This window comes from Lepisma saccharinum, chromosome 4 (genome assembly GCF_977018435.1).
Source record: "Lepisma saccharinum chromosome 4, izLepSacc3.1, whole genome shotgun sequence".
NCBI classification, from domain to species: Eukaryota; Metazoa; Arthropoda; class Insecta; order Zygentoma; family Lepismatidae; genus Lepisma; species Lepisma saccharinum.
Window position 1 is genome coordinate 59598424 of NC_139232.1, and position 13406 is coordinate 59611829.

Here is a 13406-nt window from a genome sequence, read left to right on the forward strand (position 1 = left end):
GAAAATCCATGTTACTGAAATTTTCTGGTCGGTGTGTTACACAGTCTGTGTTCTCATTTAGCATTTCATCATTTTCTAAATCATATTATATTTTTTTTAAAAAAAGTCGCCTGTCGAAGAAGAATTATATGCATAAAAAAGTTAAAAAGAAATAATTGATTGATAGATTTAGTTTATTTTACTTGGCTTTCTGCCATTTTTGGCTAATTGGGAAGATGAGAATGAGCGATAATATGATGACATTGACGAAGGGACACTCACGAAGAACACCTATGCCCAGGTGGGAATTCGAACCTGAGGCCCTTGTCGTAGCACGCTGTTATAACCAATCTGCCGCGGAGGTCAGCATTAAAAAGAAATAAACGCTAAGTGACGATCAAGTGAACCAACCATTTCTGTAATGCGAGAAACATTTACAATACTGTTATTGAAGTAGCAAATAATTTTTACGAGCAACTTTAATCTAACAAATGTAAGATGGCTAGGGTGACGCGTGGTCAGAACGTCGAGTCTCATTGTCACTTTTTTCTGACCTTCGAGACAGAAGCGCCTTTATTCTCAGATATCTAATCGAGACTAGATTAAAGTAGAATCTGAACCAATGCCTCCAGGAGGAATCGAACCTTCTACTTCTTGATTATAAGGCGAGAGCGTTAATCACTACATTATCCTTTACAATCACTATCCCGACTTAAGTAGACGAGATTCAGGCAATATGTTATCTTTTATTTTCTAGGGGCTATATTTTAACATACTACTGTTAAAAAAAATCACATCTTCCCCTCCCCCCAAACCCTGCTCCGTCCTGTGCCTACCCTTCCAGAGACAGCACGCTTCGCCACTGTTAGCAGTGATCCACGAACAGACTTTTGATAGTGGGAATTCAAGATTTTGGTGAGCATCATTGTTTTCCAATTAGAATTTTGATAATGATTCAGGAACTGAATTTTGAAAGATTGGTAATCCGAAAATTTTTGCTTTGAGATCTTGTACCATTGCTTAGCATCCTTTGTCAGCAAAATTGGTATATAAGTCATGAAGTCAGTTTCAGGTATTTGAAATAATTCAAAATTTTCTTCGATCTCCTCAAGGAATTCAGATGGTATGAGTTCACTGGAAACTCCGGAGAATTTCGGAAACCTACTTAATTGATCTGACTTTAAGTAATTTCTTTTACTAAAGGTGAGGAAACTTGATTTTCTTTGCACCTAGAAACACTCTTACTTGTTCCATTAGGGAAAAGTGTTGCTACACTATCATTATTATTTACATTAGCTAAAGGGGACCTTTTCTTAGACTGATTCTTTTTTCTACCGTTATACATAGATGAATGGCAGCTAATTGAGCTCTGAAGACTATCTGAATGACTTTCCCGAAACCTGTGTAATATGGTAGTAGTTGAATCCTGGAGAACTTTAATTAATTTGATTCTTCTTGCATAACACAACACAATGATGTTGTTGGGTTCTCGTTAGATTCCTTTGTGCGGAAAAATCTTGCATACTGGAAACTAAGAGGGAATCATTATGAAGCATGATTTATAAAGGGCTCCCTTAATCAGTTCTGCAGAGAGGCCCATTAATCGTCTATTAACATTATCAACCTGTAAATATCAATTAGATACAGTCTCTATTAGCTATTTTATGTTAAACTTTATATTCTTTGGCAATCTGGAAAAGTCATTATCGAAAAAATGCCATTTGATGTTGCTCGAAGTTTCTTTTTGTCCATTGCAGTTTCAAGATATCATCCCTTTTCTGTTACTTATCTCTTTTGGGGGAAGTGTCAAATGCCTCTGTGTACCCTGCTATATATGCCAATGCGACACAATATATTAAAAATTTGCCCCCTCTAGGGTTGACTTTGCCCCTCCCCCTACAAAGAATTCCTGGCTACGAGCCAGGAGCCATAAAAGAAATTTAATTTACATTAAGTCCCAAATTTATATCTGACCATAGGCACACCAGTGAGGGCACGACGGCGCTTGCCACTGCCTGCTGGAAAACGTGGAGAGAGAAAATTTGTTTGGTTCATTGTGCTCTTTGTGTTGGATAGTGAAATAAATGCTATTTAATTTTTAAATAATTGAAAATAAAGCATTGCCTCAATTTAGGAAAATATTTGGACCTAAAAGGGATGAGGAGACAGGTGAGTGGAGAAGGTTACATAATTTAGAACTACATAATTTGTATTCATGTCCAGATATTATTAGAATCATTAAATCAAGAAGACTTAGGTGGGCAGGCCATGTGGCACGAATGGGAGAGGAAAGAGGAGTTTACAGGATTCTTGTTGGGAAACCTGATGGTAAGAGACCTGTAGGAAGGCCAAGACGAAGATGGAGGGACAACGTTGAGATGGACCTAAGGGAAATCGGTAGGAATGGAAAAGAGTATATAGAACTTGCTCAAGATAAGGACAGATGGAAGGCCTGTGTTGCTGCAGCCATGAACCTTCGGGTTTAAGATGGCTAGAGAGTTAGTTGGTTAGTCAATTTAGAAGTGAAAATTCCTTGCCTTCCTTTAACATGCCATGCATTTATTTGCACATGTTATTTCGTTTTCTTTTAAGGCAAAGAGGCACGTGGCTCCTAATTCCCTAGAGTCTCTCATTTAGTATTTGAGAGATAAACTCTCAAAAGCGCCAAGCGTATTTTCCAAAGTTTTGTAAGGGTATAATGCATATGCACATTATTAATTAAACATAGCGACAGTATCCCATGATGTTTACTCTTTACAATCTTGCTTTGCTCGTTCGGCATCCTCTTTACCTCACCACATTCCCCCTGCCCCCTCCTGTTCTAACAGTTAGAAAATATGCATGCATGTAGCGAGTGAGTTCCAAATTCTGCTGGTGTTTTTAAATCTCTGTTTAAACAATGATTCACAAACTGAAATAAAGTAATGAAACTCGATATATTTAGAGCATGGCCATGAAGACGTTAAAATATAGTGGGAAGTTGGGATGCACGTTTGATAGATACCTAATATTGCTTTTGAACGAAATCGGTGAAGGAATTCCATATTGAAGTCTTCAACGAACGAGCAAAGCAAGATTGTAAAGAGTAACCATCATGGGATACTGTCGCTATGTTTAACTAATAATATGCATGCTCAGTTTGCAAAGAAATAGTTCTAAAAATTTTCTTCCTCACTTCGCTGGCAGTGTCATAATTTATTTAAGTCATATTATATCTGTATTTATTACTACTACTTCAGACAGGCAAGTGCGCGCACACCCATGCAATGCATTCTCACTGATATTTCAATTGGGCTCCCACAAGTTGAACTCCGAGTTACACCTACGGCAAGAACGATACAAATACAGTTAAAATATTGCGCAAGTGTTCCCAATTTCTTTATAACTAGCTTAAGAATTGCATGAAATGATTCCTGGTAATAATATGTTAAAATTTTGTGTTTTTTAATGTCATCCCTTGTGTATTGTCTAACGATTGATTAAATCAAGTACTAAACATTATCGGAAGGAAAGCAATACTCGAAATGTTAAATTCAAATGCTAACATTAATCTATTTTCCATCTTTTCCTGTATTTGACATCTTTTTTCTTCTGAAATGTTACGTGATGGGAAGGGAGGGGGGCGGGAATCTCTAGAAACGTCCATGAACAAATTTAATTAGGGCGAACATTTTTAAAACGGTCCAAAATATGCACTTAACTTCCCCAAACTTACACCCCCCAAAATTTTCCAACACCCCTCCAAGGAAAAAATCCTGGATAAACCCCTGCTAATCATGATCACAAAGTACAATACAATAAGCAAAAACTTAGTTTCCAGGGAGAGAAGTCAAATAACGTCTGTTTTCCCAGCAACGCACAATGGATCGGCGGAAAGCCCCTCCCTTCATGTGACACCAGGTGAAACCTGACTCTCCCTATCTCTTGGGCGTATCACCCCATCTCCGATAAGTCTACACAGGAAACAGCGTTGACAACCGGTAGCGAGGTAAAAAAAAATACTTTTATGGGGGAGAGGACAGGTTTTTAAGGTGTAGGAAAATGTTCTGAGTGTGTTGGGTAGGGGCGCACATCACATAAGTTCAATTCCCCTAAGGCAAGGTATCGAGACCAGTCAGTCTTTATAAAAATTGAGGTGATAACGTGACCAGATCCTTCGAGACTAGTTGAAATGGACAGAGAACACGTGAAACCAGACGACTGTAATAAAAAGGGGTGCCGGGTTCGATATCCGGCGGAGGCACGTAGTGGTCCGGATCACACTTTAAACTGTACACCCATTTCCGTTTAGCTTTTTTGTGCATAAAGTGGACTTAAAAAATAATACTAAAGCGATATCTTTAATATGTAGAAAATATCTCATTGTTACAAGTAAGAAACATATGCAAGTTAGAAGAAAATTAATCTAGCTACAATTGTATTATTCACTGTAAAAAATCGAAACATGCTTCTGTAATATTATTGCATCGATTCGAAGCTTAGTTGTACAGGGTGACTCCAAGAAAGGTAACTGAAAGTGTATTAAGTACCCAGTATTTCGGCTACCTTTTGGGGGCATCCTGTACAGGGTGTTTCAAAATTTCGGAATTCGGAAGTCGGTTGCTCAGAAGACAGCTCGACCACGGGAATAGCATGTCAGTCAATAGAAGAAATATGAAAGTTTGTAAACCACCTTACAAATGTTATATATGTCCTCCCTTGGCGACTCGACAGACGTAAAATAAACAGGTAGGCCGGGTCCGTCACCTGAGACTGTGAACCGCATACGAGCAACGTTAAAGAATTGACTTTTTTCTATGCCCATGGGCATGAGGGCTAAGGCTAAAAAAAGCATCCCCTCTCTGCATTTTCTCGCCCCATTTCTACATTTCTAAATCCGGGAAAGAAAATTGTCTCACCTCTGGGAACATATGTTCCATCATACTTTATTTTAATTATTCAGGAAAATTAGAAACTTATCAGAACTTAATTTTAAGAAGGGAAAGTGATAATTGCATCACTTTCAAGTCAATCTCATTTTTTAAAAATTAAATATCCTGAGACTCCAAGACATTCAAAATGGTATTTTTAAATAGATTTCAGCTTTTAACACATGTAGGGTTTGTTGCTATTATCATTGTAAAGACAATTTTTATCAGGGAGGTCAACATGACAATGAGATAAAAAATAAAATTCTGCACCTTCATGAATTCGAACACTGGTGCCAAAGCAGACATAAAATTACAAATAAACCAGCAAGTTTTAAAATAAATTCCAATATTTACCATCTACTGTGGAAAAGGCAATCAGGAAATCTGCATACGCTGGAATTGTATAACTGTGACCAATGGAATCTCTTGTGTCTGTTGTGCGTTTGATACCATCATCGGTTTGCGTCCCTCTGCACGCCTAGAAGGGAATGAATTTATTTATTAATAGGCTAAAATAGCAACCAATGGTTTGTAGATTTCCTAACAACGTATTATGACTAAATTGTCACCGATTAGGTTCTGGTTTCAAGCTTTCGAGACTGAAATCACCGTCATCTTTAGAAATTCTCAGATATCCGATCACACACCTGCAAGATAACCAGACGAAGGCGAAGTTTATTAACCTTTTTTGTAATTAAATGTAGTAAGACTATGTTTTAGAGGTGCGCTAATATAAATTTAGCTGTAAACTTACAATTAGTGTGAATGTGATCTCTATAACCTACCGAATTTTGGTGGAAGCTGTAAATTACACAGTAATAATATTAAAAGCTATGGCGCAGTTCAAAAGGCAGCAAAACAAACAGAAAACTCGAATTGATTTCCATCAGCAAACCAATAACTTTTCACTTCAAAATGGGAATCAAAGACTTTCAGTTCTTCAATGGGCGCCCAGAAATGTCTTACGACTGCTGTGGTTATGATCTATTTTCTTTTTAGTTAGTGTTATATTTGATCATTTCCTCACAAACATGACCTCTTTAAAAATTATTTTCTTTTAGGAAATATGGATTAAATGCCCTATTAGCCTCCTCTAAAATTTGCAAAAGTTCCCGTTTCGTTAAGGGCAAAGCAAGTCAGGTTCCAATGAGCCTAAAACACCCCACAAGATATTTGGCACCAGGGCGACATTTTCCGGACGTTACCCATAAGGATTGCTCACCTAGAAGCACTAGCGTACGCAGGGCGGAGCTGATGTAACTACAACCCATCCAGGAATTTTGATAAAATAATTTTATTTCATATGAAAGCAATAAAGAACTCTGGGGAAAAAGCAAAGTAGCAAATGCAAACCCACCTTGAAATTACCCCGATAACCATTTCTGTCTTTGAACAACTTTTAAAACGAATATTAAAATTGGTAATGACTTACGAACATCCACTCTGAACGTGTTGTGTGACCCTCAAAGGGTGTGATCACTTTCATTTTTTTGTTTTTTAAAGATTGAGCTCAAAGGTATGCATAAGGTCACGAAAGAGTTACAGATATTTCGGAAGAGTTCCTTGAACCAGCATTATGCTCGAATTCTCTCCTGTATGAATTAGTATGCTTTACCGCCAGTGAGGACCAGTATTCGTCCACTGATTTTGCCATGCTCTATAAGCAATATATCTCTTTAATATAAGTTTCCAACACCACTGACGGAAACTTCATTGTAAGAGGTCGTTGTATCATTTGATCGGCTGCGTATTTTTCCAAGGTATCTGCTATGTGATTCCTTCCTATTAAAAAATGTCCAGGCAGGGTTCAAATAAAGTTGATATCATATCCCGATGCCACTAGTTTCTGCGTCAATTTTGGGGCCACCCCGATAGCGTAGTGGTACCGTCGTCGCTTTGTAATGAAGAGGTCCCAGGTGGGGGCACATTAAACGGTAAGTCCTGTCCCGATTAGCTTTCTTTGCATAAAGTGGACTTAAAACTCAAAATCAAATCAAATTTGTTTCAACTTTCTTACATTAACAATATACCATTCTATGTGACAGGAGCAATGCAAACTGTAATTAATTTAATTGTGAATTTTACAGAATTATCACAACTTTTAAAAACTTATGGTAATGTTACCTGAATGAAGACCATTTTCGGTTTTTCCACCAGGGAGGGACACTTGTCTCCAACAAATGGCATCCACAGCTCATCCGGTCTGTATGCTGTGTCCGAAGCGTATAAGAGCCCTGGTTCCCCGTGGGTCATAACCGCCAACAGAAAGCAATCTGCGTCGCTGTGGTCCTCATCCGCAACTAACAAGAAAAATACAACTGTATTTCAGTGGCGTAGAAATGTTTCTGATTTACGTGTACCAAGTTCATTCAAGGCATCATTATTGACTGCTCGGTGGCCGAATGCGTTGACTGATGATTAGTGAAATTGATGAAGGGACACTCCCATTTAACACGAGTGCCCAGGTCGGGACTCGAACCCGGTAACTTTAGTAGATAGAGGCGACTTCTTTCTAAAAATAACTATAAGTTATACGTAAGGTTACCCTTTCTTTTTGGCACATAACTCAGTTGTAAGCAACCACTAGATGAGCCATAACGAGTAGATTGTGGACTGTTTTTGTTCACTTGTAAAATTAACATTAATTTTCATTAAATTGCAAACAAACTCATACGTTTCAATACTAAAGTATAGAGGTAACAAATTAAAAACAAATTAAATTGAAACGAACATCCGCCCCCACATATACTGTATATGTACGTAGTACATATGTATGTATAAGAACAGTGGTATGCCTAGGCGGGAGCTTTCTTGAAAAATGAACGTTAAATGCAGGAAAAAATGACAAAATACGAAATTTTCTGGACACTGACGATGAATATTTCATTTATATACAGGGTGTATCATAAGTAATAGCACAAACTGACATAGGTGAAAGTACACGATAATAGAAGCAAAAAAGTCTCAGTAAACATGGGTCTGCAAACGAGCAGATTTCGAGATAATCGCGAATGTGTGATTACAAGCCACCACTGACTTCATTGTTTGTAAACGTCATCAGAGTTGGTAAAATGCTAATAATGTGTGGTTACAAGCTGTCATTGATTGCATTTTGTAAACACCGAGTGCTCTACTCCTTGCGCGGTCCGAGGCTTGTTCTTTGTTTACACAACAGAACATTTCCGAGAGGTGGCGTTGCAATGACACAGAACATTTCCGGAGGAAAAAATTAATATATCAAGCACCTGCCTTTAAAATGCATATCTATGAAATATATACTTAAATGTAGTAGCATGCTAAAGTATAGAAGGTCTCCATTTAAAGAAAAAAGAAATTTCCAAAAAAATGTAAAATGATGTATTTCAAAATTGTGGTCTAAATATGGGCTACTAGTGGCAATATCACAAAGCAATTAAATTTTTTTAAAAAAACAGTCATTTATCGCTAAAAATTTATAAAATTCATATTTATGAATAATCTGTTGTTTTGAAAATCACGCAGAATGGGTAAAATTGAAATTTAAAAAAAAATCCAAATATTTGTTGAAAATGTGATCTCAACATTAGACCTCATGTCATATCCCCATATTTAGACCATCACGTTTTTTTCTTCTTCAATTTATTTTCGCTCTCTGTGGTAAATATTACACAAACAAATCATGGCATTATAAAATCCCACATTTGTTTTATGTACCGCTAATATCATAACCTATACAAAGCAGATGACAATTCAGACAACGCTGAGTTAAAAACATACCTGCAAAAGGTTTTCAGTGGTCGCAATTCTATAACAGCGTCCGAGGCCGAAACTAACCACCACATTCTCTTGCGAATTGTCGCCGCGACGTTTATGCTTGACAGATAACCAGTTCCAATAGCCTCTGCCAGGCTGCAGCACCAGAGAGCGCTGATAACTCCAAAACCCATATTTAAACCTTCGCTCATATTTAGACCTTCTCCTCTCTCTCTTATCTCTCTCTCTCTATATATATATACAGGGTCATTCTAAAAGTAGGGTACAAACGAAGACCACAGATACTTCCCATGAAATAGAGACGAAAGTGCTCCTTCCATTTTGCCGAGAGATGCCTCCGCGAGGAGCTAGACAACGCCGAAAACGTGTGTAAATGAACTTCACACCTCTGCACAGGCAGTACCAGTGAAGATAGAAAGGCGGAGCAAAAAAAGTCAAAAGGAACATCAAAGTCGCCCATCCGAAAAACATCAGGCGGCATCTGTGCAACGCATGCGCATGGGGTTCCACAAAGGAAATAGGAGTGTCCCGCAAGACAAGTGAAGGGAAAAAGTAGCGATCGACAACGGTAGGGACAAATGAAGCAATAAAGCATGAAGTAACAATTGCACAGCGGGAAACAAACACCATGACTGAAGCAGTGCAGTCGAGAAAAGTAGTTCGGAGTTGCAGAACCACGGGAGGACGACGTAGGACGAAGACACACACCGAGAATGCAAGGAAAGTGGTCCATGACACTCGACAGGCAACAGACGCGTACATGGTTCGGGGCAGAAATGGCGGCGCTGGCGGTGCAGCGCATGGGGAGTCCCCAAACACAGTGGGGAGACACCGCAGCAAGAACAAAGCACGGTGCAACAAAAGAGAAAGAGGACCTGACGGGGAATGGTACCTGCCAAGGAGACAAAAAATGCGGGACGAGGGATTTCCCGTAGCAGCACCGAGGGGATGTCACACAGAGGTCGTGCGCCAGCAGGACAAACACAGCAACTAGGGGCACAGGAGGTTTATTGCCACGCAAAGGTGCACGTACAGATAGGACCAAGTACCCCGTACAAACGTTGTTACAAACGTCGTGATGGGGCCCAATCAACCTCTTAGAAATGAAGCCGGTGCCACTTCGCTGGGTGGGAGGGGGCGAAAGGCTGCTGGAGTGTCGTTCGGACCCCACCACTCCGTACGGTGGACGACACCAAAGGACGAGGTCGGAAAGTGTCCAGCTCGATCACTAGGTCCACCGTCCCCAGACCTGACGCGGCTGCTTGCTTCCGAGCCCAACCCCAGCCGAACAACTCGAGTCCCTCCTCGGCCGCAATCTTCCGCTCCGAAACCAACCGTGTTCTCACACCACCGCAGCCGCACACTGCCGCGTGGGTGTGAGAACGGGCCGAGCGAGGCTGGACAGACAAACTGCTGGGTCACCCCACATTGGTGTACACAAACACCACACGTTCGTACGTAGTGCTCCCCGTCGGCTCGAGCAAGACGGACGACGTACGTGTTGTGGGTGAATGGGGCAAGAATGAAGGACGCTACACGTGTTCCACGATGACAAGCCCCCAGAGTACATGGCCCCACCTGACGGCAGTGGTCAGGTAGTTTAGAGCACAGGCACGGGTGGCTCGGGAACGTCAGCTGATTGTACCACAGCACCGTGCGGACGTGTGGGCCGCAGGCGTCTGTTCTGCGTACACAGTGCCAGATTGGAAGTGCAGCGTCAGGGAGCGTGTCAGTGAAAGAGCCGGTGCGGTGGTGGTGTGCTTGACGTACGACAGTTGAGTACGTTGTTTCGAAGCCGTTGTGACCAGTGTGTGTGTGTGTGTGCTACCTGTGCACTGGAGTACAGTATTCCATAATTGGCACTGTCCGCACCGTAACATGCAACGCTACACATTTGTAGAACTGAGGGACATGCATTTTGTCTACGGCCTTGCAGGTGGCAATGGTCGAGCATATGCACGCCTGTATCGCGAACGGTATCCGGACAGGCGACACCCCGACCGCAGGTTGTTTTCGAACGTGCACCGTACCCTTGGTGAATCGGGTGTGTTACGTGCAGGCCATCATGTCGGTCACCCAAGACAAGTGCGCACCGCGGCGGTCGAGGAGAACGTACTTGCTCGCGTGGACGACACACCGTCCACTAGCACCCGTAGCATTGCACGTGCAGTGGGAGTATCATAGTCGACAGTGTGGCGTGTCCTTCCTTGATGATCTGCTGTATCCCTATCATCCACAGCGAGTCCACGCGTTGCTGGCTGGGGATTACCCACGACGTGTGGAATTCTGTGAACGACTGTTGCAGTTTTGTACCGAAGATCCCCGTTTTTTGCGCCATGTGCTTTTTACGGACGAGGCATCATTCACCAGTGAGGGCATCTTCAATTGCAGAAACAGCCATGTGCGGGATTATGAAAATCCACATGCAGCAGTCGAGGTGCACCATCAGAGCCAGTTTGCAGTGAATATCTGGGCAGGTTTTCTCGACGAACAGATTATCGATCCATACCTGCTGCCACCACATTTAAATCGCACCTTTCTTGCATCAGTCCTTCCAGAGCTGCTAGAAGATGTATCCCTCAACGTGTGACATAGCATGTGGTTTCAATTGGATGGAGCACCTGCACATTTTAATGGCACAGTGCGAACCCTTTTGCACCGTACCTACCCACAGCGCTGGATCGGCAGAGGGGTCCCCGTCTCCTGCCCTGCCCCCCCCTCCCCGTTCGCCTGACCTCACACCAATGGATTTTTTCTTGTGGGGCCATGTGAAAACACTCGTCTACGAGACCCCGCTGCCTGACCAGGAAACATTGGTAGCGCGGATACTTGCAACATCGGCCGAGGTGTGTACCATGCCAGGGATTTTTGACAGGGTTCGCCAGAATTTCCTGCGACGCTGCAATGCCTTCATTAAACGTGGTGGTCGTCAATTTGAGCAACTTTTGTAACAACGTCAGTCCGGGGTACGACTACGTACTACGTACTATTCCTATCTGTAAGTGCACCTTTGCGTGGCAATAAACCTCCTGTGCCCCTAGTTGCTGTGTTTGTCCTGCTGGCGCACGACCTCTGTGTGACATCCCCTCGGTGCTGCTACGGGAAATCCCTCGTCCCGCATTTTTTGTCTCCTTGGCAGGTACCATTCCCCGTCAGGTCCTCTTTCTCTTTTGTTGCACCGTGCTTTGTTCTTGCTGCGGTGTCTCCCCACTGTGTTTGGGGACTCCCCATGCGCTGCACCGCCAGCGCCGCCATTTCTGCCCCGAACCATGTACGCGTCTGTTGCCTGTCGAGTGTCATGGACCACTTTCCTTGCATTCTCGGTGTGTTTCTTTGTCCTACGTCGTCCTCCCGTGGTTCTGCAACTCCGAACTACTTTTCTCGACTGCACTGCTTCAGTCATGGTGTTTGTTTCCCGCTGTGCAATTGTTACTTCATGCTTCAATGCTTCATTTGTCCCTACCGTTGTCGATCGCTACCCTTTCCCTTCACTTGTCTTGCGGGACACTCCTATTTCCTTTGTGGAACCCCATGCGCATGCGTTGCCCAGCTACCGCCTGATGTTTTTCGGATGGGCGACTTTGATGTTCCTTTTGACTTCTTTTGTTCCGCCTTTCTATCTTCACTGGTACTGGCTGTACAGCGGTGTGAAGTTCATTTACACACGTTTTCGGCGTTGTCATGGATATTTGTGAGTGTTGATTCATCAATTTCATCATGTCATCACTCATCCCCATCTACGAAAATTAGCCAAAAGTGGCACAACAAGTGAAGGAAAATAAAGCAAATAAATCAATGAGATAGGGCATTACTTTGCGTGCGTTCTATTTCTAATTCATTTTCAGCACATCGATTAGCCTAGGAGAGTGTTTTTTTAGTAGCTTTTCCACCACTTTTTGACCAATCTTCATAATGAGGATGAGGAGGATTTGATGGAATTGATGAAGAGACGCAAAATATACTTCCATGTCCAGGTCAGGAGTCAAACCCGGAACCTTTCGTGGCGAGGCGAAAGCCTTGAAATGAAGAAAATTATTGATTGAAATATTCTTATAATTTACTAAAACATTTTCTAACTGTTAATTGAAATCTTCTTTAAACTGAAAAATTTTCTAACAATAGAATCTAGGGAATTTATATAAATTATTTGCATTAATGCAGTGGTTCTCAAACTGTGGTACGCGTACCCCCAGGGGTACATGGGAGGGAGCACGCGATCAGCTCGGAAGCGAAATGTTGAGAATACCCACATAACAACATTTTCTTGCTGTAGGTGTGTAGAGCAGATTTCATCCTCATTCATACAGTAACGCTTTACTTCCACTTTTTAAGACGCTAGTATTATTTTTAATAGCAATTAACTACAATCCCACAGTCCATCACTTCCTGCACAACAGACCCAAACTTTAAAACAGTGCTGAGAATCGTGGAGGAATATTTCCTCGTCCTCGCTGCTGCTGGCGCTAGGTGGCACCTGTTTTGCCTCCTTTTTGCTTTTGGCTTTAAATTTCTTTTATCTTCCTAGTTTTATGTATGAATTGTGTTACATGTATTGTATTTTGTTCTGTCAACGTAAATAAATTTACGTTGGCAATACGTAATTTATTTAATAATGCAAGAGATGCTTAATTATACAATAAAGACAATTTTCAATTCAGAACATGGTCAGGATGCTTGACAATAAGCCTCAAGAACTACTATGATTAACCTAAGAAAATATATAAAGTGGGAGGGAGCAACTGCCACCACAGTAAGGCATCTCAA

The 13406-nt window shown here is 41.7% G+C and overlaps 1 protein-coding gene across 2 annotated transcripts in view; it reads right to left on the bottom strand.

The window, feature by feature from the left end:
- Nucleotides 1-13406, bottom strand: part of LOC145987162 (caspase-1-like) — a 102923-nt gene that overhangs the window by 6677 nt on the left and 82840 nt on the right. The window contains exons 3-4 of one of the 2 annotated variants that reach the window (XM_083121673.1): nucleotides 7014-7189; nucleotides 5244-5367 (exon numbers count right to left, since the gene is read on the bottom strand). In XM_083121673.1, the coding sequence (XP_082977799.1) occupies nucleotides 5244-5367; nucleotides 7014-7189 (300 nt within the window). Of the gene's footprint in view, nucleotides 1-5243; nucleotides 5368-7013; nucleotides 7208-13406 lie in introns of both variants that reach the window. The other variant, XM_083121672.1, reaches the window with a different exon arrangement.